Consider the following 20,168-nt stretch of genomic DNA (forward strand, 5'->3'; position numbering starts at 1 on the left):
TCCTTACGCAAGTATGGCTGGAACTGCTGTGATTTGAGGTGATTATGCACTCCCAATTGGGCAGTAGAAGATTGAAAAAATTATTAGAAGTCCTCTTCTGTCCTTAAAGATCAGATCAGTCGTTTTATTTGTCAATGGATGAATAAAATTACATTTTTCATTTATTTTTTTAAGAAAAAAAGGAAATGAGATGAAATATTTGCTCCGGTTTCCTGAAGGACATTCCATTGAGCAAAGAGCTTGAGGAATATCGGAATCTGATATAGCTTTCAGTACATGTATAGGTATTCAATATGCAGGGCTATATATAGATACATTGACTAACAAAGAAAGCTAAATCATCAGACAGACTGCAGGAGCTGTTGTAGACGGACATGTTATTTTTTTATTTGCTTTACAACACAATCTCAGATATTCTCAAGCAAACACCAATTAGGCTGAATCCTGCTTTTCTTAGGTGATAAAATACCATACCTGCGGTCCAAGTACCCTCGACTAGATCGCGACTACAAAGATTTATATACTTGGTCATGTAAAAACCTATTCCCAGTGGGACAGTTAGCCTATCTTCAGCAGCAACGGACATCAGAAAATAATGTTTAAAGTATGGAAGATTAGTTCACAATGCATCTTGTGGCAAGTTGAAAATACATCCCAAAATATCAAACCCAATACCTGCAAGATCTTTGACTCGGCAATGATTTGGGGGAGAAAAAAAGAAAAGAAAAAAAAACCTTCAAAGCTAGAATCCACATTATAAAATATTAATAACCCTGGTTTTGAAACTGATTTCACACTGAGAAATGAGACAAAAAGGCTTAGAAGCAGTTTCACTGAAAGCTCTCGGCACACAGTCTAAGCTCCCCCATCTCACTCCTGTAAACTGGCAGTAGCGGGTGTCAGACAAGCATGTGATTTTGTTTCTGTGCTACTTCTCGAAGTCTGGGGCATTACATTTTCAGGTCCGGTATCTGCTCAAGAGTTTGTGCAGTCTGTTACATGTTCAACCACAATACAGCAACGCATCAACTTGTTGGAAATCCAAGTTCATTTCCAGCACGCGAGTTTGATCGACTCCCGAGAAGTTGAGGATAGCACCCACTGCAACACGGTTTACCACTTGTGTGGAAACACGGACTTGCGCTAACATGCTACGCTAACCACATCCAGAGCTTTGGTGGGAAAAAAAGAAATTAAATCAACAGCTTAAACCACTCCATTTAATTAAACTCTTTGCAGATACACACAAACTGACAGAGGACCTCAATCAAGCTGCAAAAAAGGATACCCTCACAGACGTACAACACAGACTAGCTCTGAAATAATTAATGCAGTTTCCACAGAAACCGCTTGGAAATGTACTTTGAAATGGAACTGGAAGCAGATGGTATGTATGGAAACAAAGAAGCTGAGAACTGGTAAAAGAACACCAGACCCAAGGACAACTCAAAGCACAACGTTCACAACTCTCCATTGCGGTGACGCAGGTGGTCTCAGAACCACTCGTTTTCATGACTGAAACTTTCGTCGTAGTCAACGCATAGGTAAGCACAGGCTATTTTATGATGGGAACTCATAATGACCATGAAATTGCAAAACCGCTACTAAGGAAGATTACCTAAACAAAAACTGTGCTCAGTGCGCTGCACACAATAACAAGATGGCTCAAACTTGGCAAAACAATATTTTAAGATTCTGTACTTGAAACAGTAAAAATGGCAAGTGTGGGAAGTTCTGAGCAGCCATTATTACAACAGTTGGTCCTTTACACTTCTGCATCTGCAGCCAGATACAAAGAAGGGGCCTTCTTGCCATTATTTAAGCCCATATCATATATGCACGTTTCCATTTGTTAAAACCATAAACGTGATTACAACAGTGCGTAAAATGTGATGCCAACATGGCAGCCAAGGCCAGGATTTTTTAATTTTTTTTTTTTAACCCTCTGTCCAATACAGTGTCAGAGAGACAGTGTTGCCTTCATGCTCCGTGGGTTACAAGTCAGTCACTGCATAGCCCATTCTCTACAGGTGACCATGCTCGAGAGAGGCACTTTCTCACCAGTCCCAGTCGGGTGTACAAGGCCCAGTGCTTTAGGAAAGTTAATACTCATCACAGGCAGGGCAACTCAAATGTGTTCACTTTGCCAAGAATTACTGGAGCCGTAACGTGCATCTGTCACTCGTTTGCCTTGGCGTTTCGCAAAAAAACCGAAACAACCATTAGCCATTTTAGGCAACAAGGGCAGGGCATTAATTCTCAAGAAATGTCCCGTCCAATTCCAGGTTTCCTCAGTTAATGTGTACGACTTGTTGAGAAAGCAGAGCAAGCAGCGGATTCAATGGCTCTCGCTGCGACAGCAACCCAAAATACCGATTAAAAAAAAAAAAAGACAAAAGAAAAACACTGGATCAATACCATGGAAAAAGACAGTTCATCCGACCAATACGAACAATATATTAAATCTGAATCCATGTGCATTTTCAAAAGATATCTGAACAGAGTATTGAAGAAATTTGACCAAAAGCTCAGGGATGTGGTGGGGGGGGGTAGTAGAGAGATTCATAACACCATAGTATCTCAGCTAACTGCATGAAGCATTGTAGAGCATTGCAGAGTGCGTTTCTACTCTCCATTTGAGAATACACCAAAACTCCAGCTCAGGCAACACTGAAAGTGCATAAAACAGTCAGGCATTACGCCTATGGTACATGCAGCTAAATGAATCAAAACTAATCAAAACTCAGTACCCATTACTAGATTGCAGTTGGCGAGAATATTTCGAAGATACGGTTCAGATGCAGACACAGCAATGGGCGTTCGCTCTTGTAAAAACATCACTGTATATTCTCAGGAAACATGATCTGAGACAGATTAATCATTCTGCAGTCGGGCATGACTAAGCTCTTATTTTCAGGTGAACCGAGGGCACCGTTCTGGAGTGCCTCCAACACCCATCATGCATCGCTGCGAGACTCTGAGCCGCCTCTTATCCGGGAACAGCGATCCATTTTTAGTTTTTAGTGAAGAGAGGAGGAATTTCAAGTTGGTCCGTCCACAGTTTCTCAGAATGTACAGGTTTATAAATAAATACCTCACACTTGGAAAATAAAACTGCGGGCGCGCCCATCGGAGGAGAGCGAACGCCGACAGTTATGCAACTTATCGACCACCCCCTCGCAGAAAATGGGCGCCGCCGATCAACAAATCCGCCGCTTCCTGCTGCTGCCGATACCGCGGAGGCCGCGGCACAAGGTCCCCGTCACCTCTGAAGTTTAGGGCCGGTGAGTTTCGGTCCCTGACGGGGGCGTCGGGCGGGGATCAGAGGTTGGACTTGGGCCCGGTGTTGACGGGGATCGCCCTCAGCTCGGTCCTCATGCACAGGTACTCCCCGATGACGGCCATCAGCGCCATGCACACCACGTTCACCAGCCACCAGGCCAGGGCGGCTGGCAGGCGCGCGTTGTACGCCCAGCAGCCCACCATGTGGAAGAAGTGCACCGTCACCGTGAAGTCTAGGCACTGCTTCCCCCGCCGGATGAAGAACCACAGGCCCAGGGCGCTGTCGGGATAAACAAGAGAAAGAGAGAGGAAGAGAGGGAAAGGGAGAGAGAGGAAGAGAGGGAAAGGGAGGGAGGGAAAGAGAGAGGGAGAGAGGGAGGGAAAGAAAGAGAGAGGGAGAGAGGGAGAGAGGGAGGGAGGGAGGGAGAGCGAGAGAGGGAGGGAGGGAGAGCGAGAGAGGGAGGGAGGGAAAGCGAGAGAGGGAGGGAGGGAAAGCGAGAGAGGGAGGGAGGGAAAGAGAGAGAGGGAGGGAGAGAGGGGGAGGGAAAGGGAGAGAGGGAAAGAGAGAGGGAGGGAGGGAAAGAGAGAGAAAGGGAGGGAGAGAAAGAGAGAGAGGGGGAGAGAGGGAGAGAGGGGGAGAGAGGGAGAGAGGGGGAGAGGGAGCGGGGGAGAGAGGGAGAGGGAGCGAGGGAGAGAGGGAGAGGGAGCGGGGGAGAGAGGGAGAGGGAGCGGGGGAGAGAGGGAGAGGGAGCGGGGGAGAGAGGGAGAGGGAGGGGGGGAGAGAGAGGGAGAGGGAGGGGGGGAGAGAGAGGGAGAGGGAGGGGGGGGAGAGAGAGGGAGAGGGAGGAGGGGGAGAGAGAGGGAGAGGGGGGGGGGAGAGAGAGGGAGAGGGAGGGGGGGGAGAGAGAGGGAGAGGGAGGGGGGGGAGAGAGAGGGAGAGGGAGGGGGGGGAGAGAGAGGGAGAGGGAGGGGGGGGAGAGAGAGGGAGAGGGAGGGGGGAGAGAGGGGGGGGGGGGGGAGAGAGAGGGAGAGGGAGGGGGGGGAGAGAGAGGGAGAGGGAGGGGGGAGAGAGAGGGAGAGGGAGGGGGGAGAGAGAGGGAGAGGGGGGGGAGAGAGGGAGAGGGAGGGAGGGGGAGAGAGAGAGGGAGAGGGAGGGAGGGGGAGAGAGAGAGGGAGGGAGGGAGGAAGGGAGAGACAGAGAGAGGAGGCACAACACATATGAAACATCTGGCACTTCAAGGGAGAGTACACCCTTGCACTCACAATCTCAACTAAAATACAGGATTGATAAATACATTTCAGCAATGTACCTACAACTCTTTTTTTTTTTTCATAGCTGGACTCAATTAAGCTCCATCTACCACACACCTACCATGTCAGAGAGTTCAGAATGAATGCCATCATGGAGAGGCGACCTTGGAGCGTAGAGAACCCAAGAAGCTGTCGAGGGGAGGAAGAAAACAGAACCCGTCACGGGAGACACTGGGCCGAACTCTGTACACGCACACAAACACACACACACACACACACACACACACACACACACACACACACACACACACACACACACACACACACACACAGGCGAGCGGCGACATCGACACCCGCAGGGACTCGCCTCGTAGCTGAAGATCTGGTCCAGCGAGCGGCTGTTCTGCACCAGGCCGTCCACAGCAGCCAGCCACAGGCCCAGGAAGCTGTAGTAGATGCACTGCATCAGGAGGATCTGGGACACGATGAGGACCGGGTCCCAGATGTAGCTGCGGAAGTTACTCGCCATTCCGTGCCCGGATGAGGGACAGAGCTTGGCCGACGAGAACGGGGCGCTAAGGCAGCCCAACCACCGACCCTGATTCTCCACTCGCCCTGGTCCTGTCCTACAACTGATCAAACACACACATTACACATGGTAACAAGCTCTATGCAACTCAACTTTGGTTCAGTGGGGGACCAAATTGGACAATTGGCTGCTCAAATGTATCTTGGACAGGTGCGTTAAGTTTCATTGTAAGTTCATGCATGAAAGAGCTAGCAAAAGGTCTAGAGTTGCCATCTGCATTTGGAGTCTGTTCAACAGAATCACCATGAGAAGACTATGCCAGCATAACCTCAGTTCAACACTGCAAACCCTTGGCAAGCCTCAAGAACAGAATTTCCAGGTTTGCACAGTTTGCAAAAATGTACATTAAAAAACATAAAGAGTTGTGAAACAAAGTGTTATGGACTGATGAGATGAAGATCAATCAACCTGTACCTTTCCTTATGGAAAGAGGAAAGTGTGGAGAAAAAAGTAACAGTTCATGATCTAAATAAACCCGTACACAGTCTTTCAGCTTTAAAAAGCTCCGAATTTAGTCCCACCAAATTTAGGGACCAAAAGTAATTGGATAAATTACTTTGGTATTCATCCTGCTGCTGTCATCGCCAGTGATATCATTAATTGGCACCACTGAACCAGTTCCAGTGGCAGCTATACATGCCAAAGCCATAACACTGCCTCCACCTTGTTTGACAGTTCAGGTGGTATGCAAACGGTTTGTTTCCTGGAGTAGAGTGAAAACAAACAAATGTGTCACTAGCCAAATAGTATACTTGTTTTGTTTTTTCCCTCCCTCACTCACAGCAGATTGTGGGTGGCGTAGTAAAATATAGGCCATGAGACCGAGGGTTCCATATGCCGGTAGGACACGGCTAATGACCAAGTTAAGCTTAATATACCTGTATACCTGCAGCCTGATCATGTGTCAAGGATATTTGTTACATAATTCCCCATAATTGACAAAGTGAGAAAACATTCAGACGATTGCCATAAAGGTAAATTGCTTGGTTTGATAAAATAACAATCAGCATATCATCGAGTTACTAAGTGGACAATTGTGCGAAGGTTAAACTGGGCAACAGTTCAGCTAGCTAGGTAATCAGATCTGGCTATTGACGCTAGCTAACTAGCGTTAAAAGAATGAAATCTTCGATTCACGTTGCTAACGTTAGTAACTTACTAAGAATCGGTGGTGATGAAGCAATGGAAGGCCACGGCTTTCCGTTCATACCAGAAACATTGCATTAGTAGCTTAAGTAACGATAGCCAACATTAAATAATATAAGTATCGCATTAACAAGCGACTTTTTTGAGTCAGCCAGGTATTCATTTAATCGGTTACACGTCTTTGCCCAGCTAGTTAGCTATGGCTAGAGCTATTAATAACAGTATTAGTATCACAGTTAGCTGGCTAACTAACGTTAGCCACCAACAATCGCAAACATCCGCAAGCAGCATAAGCTGACGCATCCTCGCAAATACAAACAAGACTGTTCTAACACTTGATGAACCAATCTAGCTGGCAATACAACTAACACAACGAATATTAGCTAGCGCTGTTACTTTGCTAGCTAAGCTATCACTTGGGTACTTACCTTTGCGCTAGCAATTTCTTGCTAAATGTAGCGGTGTTGTGAAATGGAGCAATCAATCAATTCCCTGCTTACATCCAGTAGATATTAAAATGATCCGTTGACTTACAGTTATCAGTCGACAAATAATATTATATTAGAGCGCTAGTCCAAATCGACAACAACACACGAAACCGGACACTATAAAGTTTGGGCAAAATAACTGAGCCTGGCGTCAGGCATGGGCAGGTCTCGAAAGACTATTGGAGTTTGCGTAACCAATTCAGCCATGCGATTGGATGACCTTTAATCTTTTGTTTATAGGAAGTCGTTTTTAGCTGACGAACAACCATAGAGATGTGACTAGATTTTGAGAATCTAGCCAACCTGGAAGTTCCGCCATGGGGTTCCGCTGGTTTCCACTAGAGGTCAGAGATGGACCGTACGTGGACCCTACGTGCTTGTCTGTCAGTACTAAATCAAATTTCCTTGCTCAGTCAAATAAAAAATACACAGCTTTTTTTCTTTTAACAGACTAGGGCAGGGGCCTCTGTGCACTTGCCCCCAGTATTTTGTTCCAATCACCTGGATTTGCAATTTAGTACAATTCTTCAGCCATGAGGTTGAAATAGTTAGTAGCATCATGGGTGGAAGAAACACGTGGCAGGACTTTTGCTCTCTGACCCCTGGACTTTCCACCTCTGGACCTGTGGCTCCTATGAAACGCTGTGTACAAGCATCCGTGTCACTTAGCTGAATGCTAGGATTGTGCAGTGAATGGAGGGAGACAGTGGCCACACTATCATTGTACAACCTATAAAACATTGTCTTCACTGTGGTGTGCTTCAATCTCAATTTCAAGGTGCTTTATTGGCTACTGGCATGACTAAATATGGCCACTTGTGTAGCCAAAGCAGAGGTTACATAATGAAGCTATTTACAATATGGCTGATAGATTATGTATTAGTTTAAAAAATGCCTGACAAAAATGACAGTAAGTGATGTGTGTGTGTGTGTGTGTTGGTCAAATTTAGCTAATTCTATCAATACGTTTTTTCTCATTTTCAGTTTATGTCTTTACATTGTTGGCACAATATTCTTTATTTATGCCTGAGAAACAAGAGCTTTCCCTCTGTAACTGGTGAGAGAGTTTTTCACTTTAATGAACTCTCGCCAGTACGCCACTGCTGAAAAAAGATCAACTCTTGCCTCCATTTTCACCCCCTTGCATGGCAGAAATACCAATAATCACAAACCTTCTCATCTGTAATTCACCGTCTGTGCACCAGAGGGCATTATTTCCCAGCACATAAACCATTTTGTTTTATCTATAAAGAAGACAAACATGGCTTCTTTTCCATATTGATTATGCTGTCTTTGTGTTCTCGTGACATTATTATTATTATTATTATTATTATTATTATTATTATTATTTCTATTTCTGAAGCAGTTCAATTTAGCAGATGTCCTCAGCCAAAATAATAATAATTCCTCAAATGTGTAAATATATATATATATATATTATTACAACAAATAATTAGGATTATTCTTACATTGTCTGATATTCCAAAAGATTGCTAATCTTTTCTGTGAGTCTCAGCGGCTGAGAGAATGCAATGTAAACAGTGGCCTTTAAGCTGATAATAGGCTTTGCCACTGTATTATATTATATTATATTGTATTATATTATATGGGTTTGTGATGATGAAATATATGCCAGTTTAAGAAAGCAATAAGCAAAGATGTCATTGTTGGAATCTTATCAACAAGACTTTCAGTCTCAAAATGCTTAAAATGTTATATTGATAAAGTATTGATTTAGTTTTTCATTGTTTTAAAAAGTTCTTTACACTCAAGGCTTTCTACTGACTGACAAACTGAAACTTCAGTCTTCAGTCTTCAGTTTTTATTGTCACTTCCATAATACATACTTGGCATACATGAGAAATAATTCAGTGTGAGATGAAAAATAGACTGCTGTAAATTAGGTGTCTAAGTCAGACCAAGGGGTTACATTGAGTAAGTGGGGGAGTTGGTCTTATGTTTAGTTGTTCTCCAGATTGGCGAGGTTATAGGAGGCTAGCCCCATCTATCTCTCCAGCTGTGGGACATGCTTTTTCAACTTGGCCTGGATTTCATGGAAATGAAGACAACCTGAGAGAGAGAGAGAGAGAGAGAGAGAGAGAGAGCAAGGGAGAGAGAGTGTGTAAGAGAGAAAGGAGAGAGATAGAGTGCGTGAGAGAGAGAGGAGTTGAGAGCAGTCTATTTTGACTGATAAGGGAACATGTTGGACCTCATCCTGGCACAGCAAGACAGGACTCTCATCCAGCCCAAGGACAGGGAGCCCCACGCTTAATTTCATCCATCATCCCCAGGCAAGAGCCCTGGCTACCACACACCGCCTCCCCTGAACCCGCATGGGGAAACTGACAGTTCATAATCGGCCCATAACAGCCATTAGCGGCTCCGTGGCTCATTAAAAAGAAAGTTAGTGGGCGAGCCGGCCCGCCTGTAATCAGTCACCGCTTCAGCCCGGTTCTGCCACGGCGTCCCACCGGCGTTCCCCCGCCGGGAGCCCGGCTCATTCGGCCTGGCGCGAGAGCACGACCGTTTGAAGTGCCTGCCGTGTTGTGTTTGGCTTGAGCAGCTCTTAAGTGTAGCCCAAGGCCCCAAACTCTCTCAAGGCACGAGTCCTAAGGTTTCGCCTAATCCTTTGTCTTCTGTCGACGGACTCCATTAGAAGGGACAAACGGCTGGCGGTTTTTATACTCAAAGCATATGTTTTGGTTCTGAAGTTTGGAACAGACCATCTCTTTTGCTCGAGAGGGGTGCCTGAACCATGGCAAAGTGAGGCACACTCCAGAGTCCTTCTCCTCCTCCTCCTGCTAAACCATCCCTCTGCTGGACTCTGGCCCCATCGTCTCCTTGGTCTCTTAACCCCAGGCCTACTCTTTCTGTTCCCATATGTTCTGGCCCATAATAACCCACTGCCACCACAACCCCCCTCCCCTAATTTAGTCACTCTTAGGAATTCCATCCTGACCTCTCATGTGTTTTCCGGCTGGTTGGTCTCAAATCTTCTTTCTCGCCCATCTGTCGAGAAGTGGTTGAGACGGGCTTGGAGCGTCGGGCACTGGGGTGGTCCGTTTTGGGGGAAGTGCTTGTAGCGGTGACCCAGGATTCCTGGAGACGGCAGATGCTGAGGGAGCGCGGAGAGGGACAGAATGGTCCCCATGTGGGGGGAGGTGGGGTGACTTAAACACCTCTCTCTGACTGAGTCCTGTTTAAGTAACCATCATCTCTTACAATACACGGTGAATGGGTGAATGGAATGTTATTTTCTTATCTTTCAGTTAATCAACTTACTATGTCTTATTGTAAGACCTAAAGGAGGGGGGGGGGGGGGGGGAAATACTTGTATGTATACCCTTTCCTTCTGAAGTCATATTTTCTGTCATATTCTGTATGTAAGCTACAATGGACATTTTAGGTCTCCAGACCTACTACTTCAACATACTGCAGAATAAATGTGTATGCAAGTGCTTAACAGTAAGAGCTTCTCCACAGGTTTTAATGAACCATTTTTATTATTCTATTATGCTTGACCTTTAAAAAAAAAAACCTTATATACAAATCATAGCTAAGACAGAGGGCAAACCGTAACAGACACATGCAAAAAAGTCCAAAAGCAACCCATACCATTTTATTACATACAGGTTACGCATGAACATTCAGTGAAAGGAAAGGAATAGAAACGCAAACAACAAAAATATACACCCAGAAGCCCCGCTTATGCAGAAGATCTGAACATCCGTGCCGTGCCGGTCTTTCCGGACAGTTTCCAGAGCTGACGGGACCTCCCGGGCAGCGGAATATTTCATAAATTAAGCGATAGTCCCCTCGAGTCGGCGAAACGCGCTCCCGCGATTGAGCAAACAGACAGCGTGATCGATGACGGCCATAGATTTTGTGTCAGACTGAGCGACTCTCTACAGATGGTCTCTTTCCAGGCCAGAAAACATTTTCCACTGTCCCCCTGTTCATCGCGCAGGAGTAGTTTCAGGCCGGGTCTGGGCAGAGACCACAAACACCCATTTCACATCGAAGAAAAGCTGAAAATCGAACAGCGGGTTCTGGCGTCGGGCACATATTGCCCATGCGGTCCGATGGATTTGACAGAGTACGCACCGTAGTAATGGTCGTACTTGTGAGATGTGCCTGTTGCCCTTGTTCCACGGGGTCGAGCGAAGGAAAGGAAAGGAGGAAGCAGCTGCGGGCCCAAGATCCAGCCGCGTTTCGGCACCGCCCGTTTGCTTTCCACACCCTGAATCTCCATCTAATTTCTAAAAACATTCCCCCCCTTTCTTTCCTCTCCAAGTGCGCCTTTTGGGCTACTGATACACACCTCCATCCCTCATGCCCCCCCCCCATTTGAACTGCAGCGCTCCAATGCATTCGCTTGACTATTTTACACCCTGAAGGCTACGCAGCACTTCGGGGGAGAGCTAATGCTGAATGGAGGATGGACATAGCTCGCTCTACGGGAGGAACTGACGTAGCAGTAACCAGCGGAACCCTGGGCAACCCAAACTTAAACCCAACCACCCCGAACGGGAAGCTTTGTTCCGCCGCTACAGAACGGCGGTTAGTCAGCGGATGACACTGTGAAGCCAATATGGCTCAGCTGCACTCTTGGTGAGCGCCCTCACTGTTGGAGCCACTCAGGGGCCAACGGGAGAATCTCTGAAGGGTCGGTTGTTTCCAGTGAATTCATTCTAGACTGGTTCTGAAAATGTAATATTCACAATGGCACTGTCAGGAGATGATGTCATAGTGTTCCTTGACTAAATAATAATATTTTCATTACACAATTTTAGCCATGGCAGGGGCATTCAACCATCAAAACGTGTACGTTCTTCCCATTCTCAGGCACAATTGTCTGGGTTGAAGAGCGGTTTATTGAGCTCTCTGGTCTTGGGTTCACTCATTTCAGAAACCTCAAAGCACACAACTTTTCCCTTTTCTCATCTGACATGTCTGTCTTTCAGATAAAATGAAGAATGGACCTTGAAGAACAGTAAGTCCACTTCCTATTCCTACATTGTGTAAACTATGGCAAACCTCAGATACCCTTTATTATGAGTTTCAGAGAATCTGAGAGCATTAAGTACAGCTTTATGTTGACCAAATCACACTTCCCAAAATGTTCAGTCCTCAAACAGTTGGAGAGGACAGAGCTGGACAAGATGAACACCAATGCAGTGGCCCAGATTTCTGAAGATTTCACAATGCCTGCATTCACCACCCGTGGCCTTGTTCAGCCAAGAGTTCCACCATCTTCTGCAGTCTTGAATAAAGCAACACAGTTCCCCACATTACCATAAAAATCCAGGATTCCTGTCAAGCAGACCAAGAAACAAAACAAAAAAAACAGAAACTGATTTTCCTCATCAAAGGTCCTTGTTCTGCATTTTCCCTAATTCAAAACAGGATGTGTCTCCTTCAACAGAAGTCTTTTTTTAAATTACTGACACACTGAGACCCAGGGTGAGGTGTCCTCAGCGATATCCCTGCTCCTCCCTCTTCGTGTTTGCAGTTTATGGGCAGGGTCTCATTGGTCAACTGATTGGTTGCAAAGACACAGGCAGGAAGAGGAAGTGCAGGTTGGATAGATGGCGCCACCTAGAGGTAGTCGAGCTCCAGTGCATGGCTAAGGGCCTCCAGGTCAGGCCTGCAGGACACTCTCCAGAAAGGCATGTTCTTCTGCAACACACAAACAGGGAAAGACAAATGTCACAACTGAGTCACTGAGACAAAAGAAGCCATGGTGCCAAAACAAGTCAAAACAAGCCATGGTGCCACGTATGCAAATGTGAAATTAGATACGCCAGTTAAACTGGGTGTGCAAATAAAACAAATTGGGTGGTCAGCTTGGAGCTGCCCTTTTGCTGTAATATAGCGATATAAAATTTCATTTCACGTGTAGCTGAACAGGTTGCCTGGCACAGGGGGAGACTAGTTAAGGGGAAATAAGCTGGGGGGGGGGCTCTTAAGGGGAGACAAGTTATGCAGAGACTAGCTAAGGGGGTTCTTCTTAAGGGGAGACTAGTTAAGGGGGTTCTTGTTAAGGGGAGACTAGTTAAGGGGGTTCTTGTTAAGGGGAGACAAGTTACGCGGAGACTAGCTAAGGGGGTTCTTGTTAAGGGGAGACTAGTTGCGCGGAGACTAGTTAAGGGGGTTCTTGTTAAGGGGAGACTAGTTAAGGGGGATCTTGTTAAGGGTAGGCTAGTTAAGGCGAGACTAGTTCAGGGGGTTCTTGTTAAGGGTAGGCTAGTTAAGGAGAGATTAGTTAAGGGGACGCTAGTTAAGGGGAGGCTAGTTCAGGGAAGGCTAGTTAGGGGGAGGTTAGTTAAGGGTAGGCTAGTTAAGGGGAGGTTAGTTAAGGGTAGGCTAATTACGGGGAGACTAGTTAAGGGAACGCTAGTTAAGGGTAGGCTAGTTAAGGGAAGGCTAGTTAAGGGTAGGCTAGTTAAGGGGAGGCTCGCTCTACCTTCTTTGCGACTGTTTCCTCTTCCACTCCGTCGCCCACTACCACGTACACCGCCCGTCGACCGAACCGCTGTGTGACGCGCTCGAAGCAGCTCTCCTTCCCTGTCACAAACCAGAGAGGACCAGAACATGACCACAGAGACCAAACACAACGCGCTGGAAAACAGCAGGCATGCTTATCCACAGACAAATGCACCACAAAGCTCAACAGCGGCGGAATTCAGACTGAAGCTCATAACCCAACTCTACCATCAGAGTCTCAGCAAAGTACATACACACTGTACAGCGTATATACAGTTGACTACACTCATTACTCATCCCTTGGTATACATTACACCTCTAAACCGAGATTCACACCCAGCATATTAGCTGCTACACCACAGTACTGTAGGGATAACACAGTGAGATGAAATTCAGAAAACCTTCTTAGATTCCATATTATACTTATTATATCGTTATTATACCATTTACTATGCTGCGTTGTTATTATACTTATGTTATTCCCTGCGACTGACCTGTCTTTGTGGCGCTGTAGATGTTTTCTATAGGGAAGGCCGCGCCCAGGCCGTATAGGAGAACCTTGGACAGGGCTGGTATTAGCTGGGTGGTGGTGACCAGCACGTTCACACAGTTTGGCCTGGAAAACAAAATACAGTGTTTTACTTTTCAATCATGATAACACTTTCGGGATGGGGGGGCACCAATGGCGGTGTGGTGTCATGGTTAGTGAAGTGGCCTTGTAACCCAGATGGTTCCAGGTAACACACTGCCATTCTACCCTAAAGCAAGGTATTTAACCTGAATTTCTCCAGGAAATGTGTAGCTGTACAAATGTTGAAAGTTTTGCAAGTCTCTGTGGATGACAATGTCTGCTAAATGGCTGTAATGCAATGTAGCCAAAAAAAAACACATTAGATTTTTTAGCTCATCTGCCTGTAAAGGCATCAGTGATACAGATTAAATGAAAATGAAATGAATACTCGGATGAATGGTTGCAGGCTTATGAGGAATTATCTTTGCTTAGGGAAGAGTTTAACCTTTTAACACAGCAGTACTGGCTGAAGTATGAAGACACACAGAGACTGAGCTGGTTCAGCTGTATGCAGAAGCACAGATACTGTACAATGGCTGGAAAAGCTACCTTCTCTGTTCTTGCCCCTGTGTGTGAGTGTGTGAGTGAATGGTGAGTGTTCCCTGTGATAGATATAGCGACCTGTGCAGGGTGTATTCCAGCACCCCAACCTGACCCAGACCAGGAATAAGTGCATGTATTGATAGATAATGAATGGATGGATGGGTTAGATAATGGATGGATGGATGTCTCACCTGGAGTTGATGAGAGCGAGAGCCCTCAGGGCCTGAGTGAGCCACAGGTCTGTGAGAACCTCCATCTCCCTCCGCAGCTGGAGCCACTCCTCCCGCTTAGGGCTGCCCAGTAAACCTGCCAATCACAGCACAGAGCAATGCTGTTAGCCACAGCTCTGCCAATCACAGCACAGAGCGATGCTTTTAGCCGCAGCTTTGCCAATGACAGCACAGAGCGATGCTTTTAGCCGCAGCTCTGCCAATCACAGCACAGAGCGCTGCTTTTACCCACAGCTCTGCCAATCACAGCAGAGAATGATGCATCCGTCTGCAGCACTTCCAATCACATCACGGAAAAGACAACTACTTTCAGCAGTGAGTACGGTTTTAGAACCGTTATTAGCCACATCCGATCCTTCGAATGATTTTTATTGACACAACATAGAACCATTTCCATCTTATGCGTTCCTTAAAGATCTAACATGTTTTGCCTTCTTGTTCTTAAAATGTGCCGGTTCCTCCTGGTACTCACCTCCCACATTGTTCTTGTAGGTGTTGTAGATCTCCTTCACCCGGCGATAGCGGAACGCCAGCTTCCTCATCCAGTCCACCCCTCCGTGAACCCCCGACCCCAGGCACAGCGTGGCGCCCCCTGCTGGACTCTGGAAGCCGTCTGCGCCAAAGTTGTACGTGCTGCAAACAGGCAGGACAGAACAGATCACAATGCAACATCGCACAACTGCTGGAATGTTTTCACGACCATTTTCAGCCGTTTTCAGGCATTAGCAATAAACCCCCCCACAAAACTTGTGTTTATGCGCTGCAAAATGTATAGCTGTTCCAGGTTTTATTTTGTGCAGTTATCCAGATAGCTCCGTAATCCTGCTTTGTGGAACAGGGCCCTGGTGAGTGTTTCTCTGATCTATTCTTATGTGTACCATACAAAAAAAAAACAAGTGACAGTTGTAAAAAGGACGTTACTGTAGGTACCTTTCACAAATGAGCGATTCTGTGTGTGTGTGCCAGAGATCTTTATCAAACTGGATATTTACTAAAGCAAATATCCATCTGTATGAACACCTGGGAATCAGACCTGCAGTGACAAGGCTAGTTCCCTAATAAACAATGCTACTCTGCCACTGTCAAGATGACAGGAAACCACAATGTTTGGTATTCAACATCACAGGCGGAGGGAAATATCCAATCTAGCAACCGCTATGCAGTCACAACATGCTGTTAAATGCAATTGGGACCAAACGTCCATTTGTGTACAGTCCAAGCAGACACACCTCGGGATGAATGAATTCTTCCGGTAAAAATATTTCAATGGCTTTCTCATTGGCAAAATAGATTGAAAAAAGCCTTTTGGCACAATGATAGTTGTGGCAATTTAGTAGTTCAAACATTGAGTGCAAACTATTTCAAACTAAATGAAAATACCAGATGACTTTGATACGGTAGCTGTTTCCTTTACCAGACTGTATCAGACTGCTGTGGACATTGTTTTTTTTTGTCACATTAGGAATGGATCTTTAAAAGACAGTCACAAAACATTTATATCATGAAGAAATACACCTGGAACAGACACATGACAAGCATATCGGAGTGACAAAACACTGCAGCACAGACTTGCCCTTATTCTATGGCATTAAAGTACAGTAAATAATATGAAGAACAGAAAGAGGCCAACAGTTGTTTTAAAAAGAAGGGAAAATAATGAATTATCCTGGCGAATCAATCACTTTTGCCCTGTCGCCCTGATAACTCAGGAAGCAGCATACCTCAGGTCCTGCCCGTTGTCATCCGATGCCACGTCGTCAATATGAACTTGGTCGCATTCCTGAGAAATGAAAGGAACCAGGATATATTAGAGAGGGATCTGTTTCAGCTGTGCATGAACAGGTTTCAATCTGGGGGGGGAGGGGGCTTGGAGACGGAGGGAGGGAGGGCGAGAGAGAGAGAGAGGGAAAGAGAGGCAAGAGAGGGTGAGGTAGTGAGTGAAATTTAGAGAGAGAGAGTGACAATGAAGACAAATCCTATGAATCTATTATTATTATTATTATTATTATTATTATTTGTTGTTGTTGTTGCTATTTAGCATACCTATTTAGCTATTTAGCATCATTGTTGTTTTTATAGTTTATTATTTCATCATTATTATTATAACTGTTCACTTAATTGTTCACGTTTTACTTTTACGTGCTGTTATATTCGTGTTTCATGTTTGCTTTGGCAATATGTACATATGTATTTCCTGCCAATAAAGCACAGTGAATTGTATTCAGAGAGAGAGAGAGACAGTGAGTGAAAGTTAGAGAGAGAGAGTGAGAGGGAGAGAGAGACAGTGAGTGAAAGATAGAGAGAGAGAGTGATACAGTGAGTGTAAGTTAGAGAGAGAGAGTGAGAGAGAGAGAGAGACAGTGAGTGAAAGTTAGAGAAAGAGAGTGAAAGTTAGAGAGAGAGAGAGAGAGTGAGGGAGAGAGACACAGAAATTATGAGATAGTGAGTGAGAGTTAGAGAGAGAGAGGGAGAGAGAGACAGAGAGAGAGCAATTGAGAGAGAGAGAAAGAGGAAGAGAGGGAGAGAGAGAGAGAGAGAGAGAGAGAGAGAGAGAGAGAGAGGAGAATGTGACATGCAGCAGAGGCCCAAGACATGGAGACGCCTAAATAGGGGCCAGGTGACAGCTCACCAGCTCACCACCTCTACCTGACGCCACCCTGCCCTAATGTAAACACAGACACACTGCAAATCCCCTGTCACTGGTGCAATTAATCATAGTGCAAAACAACAAAACACCACGAGGCACTCTGTTCCGGGATGTCATCTCTTAAACAGTGCATATGGTTTATTTGGAGCAGAAGGGTGTCGGTTTATATCTCAGATGGATTCAGCTCTTATATGCCTGAGTAAATACTTAATGTTTATTCCCCTCGTAAGATTCAGTTACATGGCAAGGCTATATAAAACCTTGTCAGCTGGCATGGGTAAGGGCAATGAAGCAAACTTTGCTGGTCTTCATTTGTGGATTGTCGTCATTGCTCATTATATGCTATGTCACAAACACTTTCCGCATTCATCTTTCTCCCTCTCTCTCTCTCTCTCTCTCTCTCTCTCTCTCTCTTTCACACACACACACACACACACACACACACCATTGACTCTTGTCTGACATGGTCCCCTGAAGCGAGACAATGTCTCTGTTTTTCTCATTTTGGCCTACCTTTCAAAATCCCCACTTCTAAATCCCCCTCCACCCTCTCTGTCTCGCTGCTGTACAACCATGGCAGTACCTGCTATCATCTTTCAGGCAACCTGAGACAGACCAAGACGTGACTTCATCTGGCTGTCAGACGCAGACCCTCACACTCTCCCGCCCCACCCCTGGGTCCCTAGGCCCAGCTCTAGTGCTCGCCCCATGTACGCAGACCTAATGCTGCGACATCCAGCGCTAATGCCGCTACACCCAACGCTAATGCTGCTACACCGAGCGCTAATGCTGCTACACCCAGCGCTAATGCCGCTACATCCAGCGCTAATGCCGCTACACTCAACACTAATGCCGCTACACCCAACGCTAATGCCGCTACACCGAGCGCTAATGCTGCTACACCCAGCGCTAATGCCGCTACACTCAACACTAATGCTGCTACACCCAGTGCTAATGCCGCTACACCCAACACTAATGCCGCTACATCCAGCGCTAATGCTGCTACATCCAGCGCTAATGCCGCTACACTCAACACTAATGCCGCTACACTCAACGCTAATGCTGCTACACCCAACGCTAATGCTGCTACACCGAGCGCTAATGCTGCTACACTCAACACTAATGCTGCTACACCCAGTGCTAATGCCGCTACACCGAGCGCTAATGCTGCTACACCCAGTGCTAATGCCGCTACACCCAACACTAATGCCGCTACGCCCAACGCTAATGCCGCTACACCGAGCGCTAATGCCGCTACACCCAGCACTAATGCCGCTACACTCAACGCTAATGCTGCTACACCCAGTGCTAATGCCGCTACGCCCAACGCTAATGCTGCTACACCCAACGCTAATGCTGCTACACCGAGCGCTAATGCCGCTACACCCGACGCTAATGCTTCTACACCCAACGCTAATGCCGCTATACTCAGCACTAATTCTGCTACACCCAGTGCTAATGCTGCTACAGAGCTGCTACCAGCTCTCCCAATTCATGATAATAAAAGTGTTCATAAATCTGTGAAACAAATATGAAATGAAATGTGTCATACCACATCTTTATTGTATGTGATGGCTTAATAACTGTGTGTACCCAGTGCATAATTGTACCCATGAAGGCTTTTCCCCATAGCTGCCAGAGAAGCCAAGATATTCAACAATTTTGCTGAACTGAACCCATTGCCAAGCTCTTAAGCTCCCTTGTGTTATTTTTCCTAGGGCAACACCCTGCTCAGCCATCAGGTTTGAATGGAGATTACATAAATTATATAGCTGCTTTCAATATATGTGAGTGGGGGCTGCAACTACTAGCACGCCAAATTACGGACACAAAAAAAGCCATCATTACAAACTGCCTTTACAATTACCCGGCCTACCCCCTTTCCAATACCTGTTCCTCTCCACCACCCAATTCCCCTTTCAGATAAAGGCACACACCTATGATTAACAACTCAAACGTTGTTTGTCTACGCTGGGTTTGAGCAGAGTTTAATCCTTTTCTTTGTGCATACAAGGCCAAAGAACGCTCAAGGAAAAGTGTTTCTCAATCGATCGTCCTCGCACCGTCCTGCCATTTCACACACTGTCTCTCTGCCGCATACGACCGCAATGTGTACCCTTCCTTCTTCAGTTAAATGAAATTAGGCTTCTGTTACCTTCTTATTGCTCTTTACACAGGAGTTTTATGTTACTTTAGCGGACACAAAACTCATAATGGAGGATATGGAAAAAGTACAGTGCGCTGTGCTGATATTTGACATTCAAATTCACAGAGAAATAAAAAAAGCTTTGTACTGCCATCGCTGGTGTGACGATGTAACGAAACCACAAGTACAATTTAAAGTTACGAACTTAAAAAATGAACTTTTATTATTCTTAACTTTTTTGGCTCACTTTATTTCAGCCTGGTCAGTATGAATTCACTGAAATGTATGTGAGGAAATTTGGTCCATTAAATTGGTAGTCGGTGCTGCATATGTGTTCTGTGACAATATGATATAGTGGCTTTGCAGAGCAAGGGAAAAGTAATACATATTTTTGATAATAACTCAAAATGCAATATATGGCATGTGTTCAGCTTATATAAGCTTTCTATTTTTCAGCATTGTTAATGGTGTTCAAAAATACAATGGCCTTTGTGTGTGTGTGTGTGTGTGTGTGTGTGTGTGCATATCAGTGACGTGTGTGTGTGTATGTGTATGTGCGTGTGCGTGCATGTGTGTGTATGCGTGTGTATGTGTGTGTGCATGCGTGTGTGTGTATGTGTGTGTGTGCGTGCGTGCGTGCGTGCGAGTGTGTGTATTCGTGTGTGTGCGTGTATGTGTATGTGTGTGTGCGTGCGTGTGTGTGTATGTGTGTGTGTGCGTGTGTGTGTGTATGTGTGTGTGCGTGTGTGTGCATATCAGTGACGTGTGTGTGTGTATGTGTATGTGTAT

The 20,168-nt window shown here is 45.8% G+C and overlaps 2 protein-coding genes across 3 annotated transcripts in view; both read right to left on the minus strand.

Moving 5' to 3' along the window:
- Positions 1-360: 360 nt before the first annotated feature.
- On the minus strand, positions 361-6,927 carry sys1 (SYS1 golgi trafficking protein). The gene is made up of 4 exons (XM_061219543.1): positions 6,697-6,927; positions 4,901-5,165; positions 4,655-4,722; positions 361-3,562 (listed from the first exon to the last, which is right to left on the minus strand). The coding sequence occupies exons 2-4, from the start codon at positions 5,060-5,062 to the stop codon at positions 3,322-3,324; spliced, it is 471 nt and encodes a 156-aa protein (XP_061075527.1). The 5' UTR covers positions 5,063-5,165; positions 6,697-6,927; the 3' UTR covers positions 361-3,321.
- Positions 6,928-12,000: 5,073 nt separating this feature from the next.
- eya2 (EYA transcriptional coactivator and phosphatase 2) overlaps positions 12,001-20,168 on the minus strand; it is a 31,156-nt gene continuing 22,988 nt past the window's right edge. For both annotated transcript variants that reach the window (XM_061219541.1, XM_061219540.1), the window contains exons 12-17: positions 16,308-16,366; positions 15,059-15,219; positions 14,548-14,662; positions 13,737-13,858; positions 13,223-13,323; positions 12,001-12,435 (exon numbers count right to left, since the gene is read on the minus strand). In XM_061219541.1, the coding sequence (XP_061075525.1) occupies positions 12,355-12,435; positions 13,223-13,323; positions 13,737-13,858; positions 14,548-14,662; positions 15,059-15,219; positions 16,308-16,366 (639 nt within the window). In that variant the 3' untranslated portion in view covers positions 12,001-12,354. The remainder of the gene's footprint in view (positions 12,436-13,222; positions 13,324-13,736; positions 13,859-14,547; positions 14,663-15,058; positions 15,220-16,307; positions 16,367-20,168) is intronic.

The sequence above is a fragment of the Conger conger genome, chromosome 14, assembly GCF_963514075.1.
Source record: "Conger conger chromosome 14, fConCon1.1, whole genome shotgun sequence".
NCBI lineage: Eukaryota > Metazoa > Chordata > Actinopteri > Anguilliformes > Congridae > Conger > Conger conger.

Coding starts and splice junctions, on each gene's coding strand:
- sys1 (XM_061219543.1), bottom strand. CDS start 5,062: ATGGCGAGTAACTTCCGCAGCTACATCTGGGACCCGGTCCTCATCGTG. Junction 4,723..4,900: donor ACCAGATCTTCAGCTACGAG/GCGAGTCCCTGC, acceptor TCCCCTCGACAG/CTTCTTGGGTTCTCTACGCT. Junction 3,563..4,654: donor ATTCTGAACTCTCTGACATG/GTAGGTGTGTGG, acceptor TTATCCCGACAG/CGCCCTGGGCCTGTGGTTCT.